Source organism: Sabethes cyaneus, chromosome 2 (genome assembly GCF_943734655.1).
Source record: "Sabethes cyaneus chromosome 2, idSabCyanKW18_F2, whole genome shotgun sequence".
In the NCBI taxonomy this organism is placed as follows: domain Eukaryota; kingdom Metazoa; phylum Arthropoda; class Insecta; order Diptera; family Culicidae; genus Sabethes; species Sabethes cyaneus.
Genome location: NC_071354.1, coordinates 231,356,615 through 231,362,614, shown reverse-complemented (window position 1 = coordinate 231,362,614; position 6,000 = coordinate 231,356,615). Strand labels below are relative to the sequence as shown.

General features: G+C 38.5%; 1 protein-coding gene across 3 annotated transcripts in view; it reads right to left on the bottom strand.

The window, feature by feature from the left end:
* Positions 1-278: 278 nt before the first annotated feature.
* Positions 279-6,000, bottom strand: part of LOC128735100 (prominin-like protein) — a 134,419-nt gene continuing 128,697 nt past the window's right edge. For all 3 annotated transcript variants that reach the window (XM_053829588.1, XM_053829590.1, XM_053829589.1), the window contains one exon: positions 279-2,670. In XM_053829588.1, coding sequence (XP_053685563.1) covers positions 2,556-2,670 — 115 coding nt within the window. In that variant the 3' untranslated portion in view covers positions 279-2,555. The remainder of the gene's footprint in view (positions 2,671-6,000) is intronic.

The window sequence follows — 6,000 nt, the reverse complement described above, 5'->3', positions numbered from 1 at the left end:
AATCGTACGCAGCTTTAAATCCAACAAACGATTTCGAGCTTAGTTGGAGACCGCTTTTATGGGCATTTTTCGCCCAGCAGGAGCGTTTTGAGATCATTTTCTTCAGAGCCTTAAGAATCGTTTTTCGAATATTTGAAGCTTAATTAGGTATATTTTTCGCCTAAAATCTTTCTTTCTTAAGAATCTTTTTTCGGCAGTTTTAGATATTATTTTTGATCATACGATTGATTGTTGAGAATATGTTTATTCAATGATTTTCAAATCATTACAATCATCTCTAGTACCTTAAACGCTGTATCATCCGTGTTTGGCGCGCAAAAGACACGTATTATACCACCTTATAAATTAGCTTTCGTGTGTATGTGGGTGTGTCTCCATCTGTGTATGTATGCTAGATTAGTGGCTTTAATACAGCGAAAAAGGGAAGTCCTTTGCTTTCAAAAACTCGAACTTGAAGAAACATCTAAAGTGATGATCGACCTGTTTTTTAGCTTGCTTTATTTTACACGATTAAAATTGTTCTCACATTGATAGATTAAAGTAAGGTAAAGTCTTTTATCAATTTATTTTGTTGTATGCAATTCTGGGTAGTTTCACTTCTGTTTTTTTTTGTTTATACGATACAAGTACAAAATCCGAAACGACCGCGAAACCTTTGAAGAAAATTACGCGCGCAGTCGTTTGCTCCGAGTTTTCCTCATTGGTCTACAACTCTCGCTCTAGCGGTTGCGGTTTATAACACTACTAAAAAGTAAAAATTAAATGCACGTTACCCAACAACGGATCCGGACCAGCGTGGGTTCAGCTGTATGACGGTCCCCTATAAAAACGTACTACCGAATATTTAATTTGTTTTATACTTCCGTTCGTTCGACCGGAAGCTGTTGGCTTGACTAATTCATTTACTCGCAGCGAACTTCGAAAGCTTTGAGCAAGCTTTACATCAATAGCTTCCCCGTCCGTTCTGCGCGTTTGCGTGTCTCTCCTGGTTAGGTGCTTGTTCTATACTGAAGAAACTAAAAACCTCATAAACAAAAACAATTAATAATGTAACTGGGATGAGATTCTACCGATTGATAAGAACAAAAGAAAAACTTTCCTAAAATTTTGCGCTTTTGGAGCGGGAAGTAATCAAACTAACACAATCACATTCTTTCTGAATAATATATAAAACGCTACTACTTAGATAGGTGAAAAATTATCACTAATATGATTTGAACGAACCTAAAATATTAGAGCTACTAAAAACCGTTCTCTCAACACCAGGAACTGCACGAAAATCCTGTACCCTTGCTTTCCGTTTTACCCTTTCTTCGTGCAAATCTTGTTCGCCTTCTGCCAGTTTCTTCTCTATTGTTTGTTAGTCGATTCATTCTACTAGCAAAACTTATGCTGTCTGCCTTGTTAAGAGCTAATCAGCCTTTTTTCTATACTTTTCCTTTATCGAAAAAAATGAATTAGTTTTATAAATCCTTTAATTTAAATTCACAAACGACGACGATGACGACTAAAAATCGACAAGAGCGTGTGACAGAAAAAAGTGAATAATAATTTACCTGTTACTTTATTGGCTTCTGCAGGGAATTCTTCCTTCCGGCTTGCGCGTCTGTGTGCACGCAGTACACTAATATCATCGGCTAGAGTTGGTTTTGGTTACAAAGTGTGTGTGTGTGTTTGTGTGTGTTTACATTAAATTGGGGTTTGATACATTGATACTAGTTAGTGAGTAGTCGATTGGTTCACTGAAAAGGTGATGTTGCTTTGCTTTTGTTTGAGTCATTTTGCTTTTCTCTCGATATGAGCAAACCTCATGTACAGTTATCGTAGGCGTGAGCTGATTAACAACAAAAATTAGTCAGTTTCGAGGTTACTCACAGATGGTTCTAGGACTAATAATGGCAGTTTTTTAATTCAACAAACTCGGGTTTTCTTCTTTTATTTGGTCTCCTGTGCAATAATCTCATATCTATCTCTCTGCAAAAAGGTTGCGTTTACACTTCTTCTTTGATACTCTTCTACTTTTTCTCTTGTTTTTTTTTTCTCTATAATGTTTTGAGCAAATACCTCTAGCAAAGAGTTCAATTTGGAATGAATTAATTACCCTTAAATACACCGATGTGCGGTTAAAAGAAAAAAACAATCTATAGTAGTTCAAATTGATCCAGCAATGACGTCAAATATAGGTAATTAGAGTAAGATAGGGCGAAGAACATTACACTACGTACGTGAGTTATTGGAAAATAGAAATCAAAAAACCATTCTTTCTCTCGTCCAAAGGCAGTGAGGTGAGATGAACACGTTAACTTGTTTCAAAAAAAAAGATCATCTCTTCGTTCGTCATCCCACCTCTTGTGTTCAGGAGCATCAAATTGGCCCTTCTAGCAGTTCAAGTTCAGTTCAAAAATGCTTCTTCTCTATACTATCTCCCCATCGGTAGCTATCCAGGAGGGTCTTAGTGTGTATGGGGGGGGGAATTATTTCTTTTAAAGAATTAGGAGGAAAAGTGTGTGGCAGCTTATTCCAGTAGGCGGCCACCACTGATCACACTGCACACTTTACTCATGTTCGCTGGGAGCTCCCGGATAGTAGTAGGGTGGAGGACGCTCGTATTCCGTCGCCGGCGGGGCCATCGGTGGATTTTGGTAGCGCGGAGGAGCTCCATCCCAGTTCCTGTAAAAAAAAAACAAGTGAGCGATGTCTTAGTTTAGTTTGCCATAGTGAAATGGTGAAGAACTAGGAGAAAAAAAGTAGCATACACCACAAACACGCACACAAACGGACGGACGAGCTCGGAGCGGTGCATGAAGAGATTTACAATGAGCTACAATAATGGGGAGGAAAAACAAACGAGCGACGGCATGACAGAGGGAATCCACCTGGTGAGGGCAGTTTAGTTTCATCTACTCTATTGCAATTGCTAACACTAGTTTCCGAGTGTCCATCTACCATTGCGAATTTAATTGTGATAAAAATGCCTCTAAAGAAAAGAGCGGAAATAGGATTCCCAAGGTTGTTCCATCTTATATATAAAAATGGTTTTCTGTCTGTAGGGATGTTCCTTATAGAATCAAAAACTACTAAACCAATCGGCGTGAAAATTTGCATGTAGAGGTTTTTGGGGCCAGGAAAGGTTTTAGTGATGGTTAGAGACCCCTCCTTCCTCCCATACAAATGAAACACAAATTTCTGCATAACTCGAGAACTAATCCAGCAAACAGAACAAAATTTGGCATGTGGGTGTTTTTGGTGACAGGGATTTATTCTATGGTAAATTGGGACCTCTCCCCTCTTTAGAAGGGGAATTATGACCCCTCCCCACTTTAGGAGGGGGGGCTTCCATACAAATGAAATACAAATTTCCTCATAACTTGAGAACTAATCAAGCAAATGGAACCAAATTTGGCATGTGAAGGTTTTCAAGGGCAAGAATATTTTCTATGGTGAATTAGGACCCCTCCCCTCTTTAAGAGTGGGGCTCCTATACAAACGAAATACAAATTTCCTCATAACTCGAGAACTAATCAAGCAAATGGAACCAAATTTGGCATGTAGGTGTTTCTGGAGGCAAGAATTTTTTCTATGATGAATTAAGACCCCTCCCCACTTTAGGAGAGGGGGCTCCTATACAAATAAAATACAAATTTCCTTATAACTCGAAAACTAATCAAGCAAATAGAACCAAATTTGGCATAAGGAGGTTTTTGGAGGCAAAACTATTTTCTATGGTGAATTAGGACCACTCTCCACTTTAAGAGGGGGGGGCTTCTACACAAATGAAATAAAAATTTCCTCATAATTCAAGAACTAATCAAGCAAATGGAACCATACTTGGCATGTGGGTGTTTTTGGAGGCAACCATTTTTTTATGATTTTTTATGTCCTTACCACTTTAGAAAGAGGGGCTCCCATACAAACGAAATACAAATTTCCTCATAACTCTAGAACTAATCAAGCAAATGGAACCAAATTCAGCATGTGGGTGTTTTTGTAGGCAAGAATATTTTCTATGGTGAATTAAGTCCCCCCCCCCTCTTTAAGAGGGGGGCTCCTATACAAACGAAATACAAATTTCCTTATAACTCGAGAACTAATCAAGCAAATGGAACCAAATTTGACATAGAAGTGGTTTTGGAGGCAAGATTTTTTTCTATGGTGAATTGAGACCCCTCTCCTCTTTAGAAAGCGAGTTATGACCCATCTCCCCTTTAAGAGGGTGGGCTTCCATACAAATGAAATGCAAATTTCCTCTAATCTCGAGAACTAATCAAGCAAATGGAACCAAATTTGGCATGTGGGAGATTTTGGAGTCTTGAGTTTATTTTACGATAGTTAGGCCCCTCTCACCCCCGTGGTAGGGGGATATGGACTCTCATACAAATAAAACAGAAATTTTTGCGAAACTCAAAAACTGATCGAACTCGAGAAATTCGAGACTCTTCCATAAAACATTAGTCAATAACAAGACCACAAAAACTATCTATAGTAACACTAGATCATTCAGGACGAGACGGCCGCGAGTGTTGCCGGTAACCCGCCGTCGGAAGCGCCGCCCACTGGGGGGAGGCAACTCTTCGCAGAAATCACTACTATCTAGGTTTATTTGTTTTCCTAGGTCTACCTAGGTTTCCTGGAACGAGCGACAGCGAGTAAGGAGAGGATCGCGAAGTGGTACTTTTCTCAAAAAAGTTTTTCGTGAAATGGTACATTCCGCTTAAGGTTTTTCGCAAAATGATATTCCGCGAAATGTTGTACAATCATGGCGAATATTACTATCCGCTTTCTGGCTATGCAATGAGGGGACAGGGGAGTTGTTTTGTACTTTACTGTGAGAAAAAATTTCAAATTTGTATATTAAACTACCCATTCCTGGTAACTAATAAGCATTAACATAAGCAGCAAATCAGCGTTTCTGGCATTTTATACTGCACGTTGTTGTATATTAGCTTTTTGACTGCATAGGTGTTGTAAATTGGCATCTAAAATTGTATTCAAATTCTTCGTGTCGGTAATTAGCTGTACATTAGCATTGTCAGCACTATAAGAAGGTTATCAGTAAAGTAGCTTTATATTTTGCCAAAATAGCATTTAAGTAGCATTTAAGGCGACTTAAATGCTTATTGGCCTACATTTGAATAGCATTGGTGATGCTTATTGGTTACCTGGGATGCTTTCATAGTTACGTAACTGCCAAAATGAATCATCTAAGGTTGAACTCCTCAGAAACTTGGAAAACTCGAGATTGTGACAAAGATCATCCGAGATTCATGATTTATGTACAACACAGGTTAATTTGTGGCAATACGAAGTTTGCCGGCTCAGCTAGTATGCTATAAATACAAAAATGCCACACTCCCCCTCCCGATTTTTTTTGAAGACGGGACCGACCGGCCGGTTTTTGTAATTTTCAGACTTGGCAGCCCTACCTCCTCGTCGAGAATATATTTTACTACTCAACGGTACAATGCGCAAAGACATAGTAGAGCGATGAAGTAAGCAGTAGTTTAGCAGCAGTAAATTTAGAAATAAGGTCTCCCCTATAATAAATTAGCAATTTTTTTGATTGATTAAAGAAATTTTAAATTTTTAAATTCATTCATCTCTAAAAATAAATTAGTAATGCATTTTAAAAATCAGTTGATAATCTAACAGAACTACCTAGATGTAGATTCTTAATTTGGTCACCACGGTTCGAAACAGTCCCGTCGATAAAATAGTTGAATAGAACAAGATTCTTCACGCACCGATTAGAAATTACACAGCACTTCTCTTTTCGCTAGATTAACCATAAGATGATTCAGCCGGGGACACTTGGTAAAGCTGTCGAGCATATCCTGTAGACGAAAACAATTAACTATCTTACGCATAACTCCGCCTGCAAATGACGGATCTCTGTAGAGGTTACGACAGAAGGCAGAGGGTCAGAAGCCCCTAAAAGAAGGATGATTTTAATAGCTGTGATCCATGGCTATTACGTAAAGACTTGAATGGATAAAACCCTAA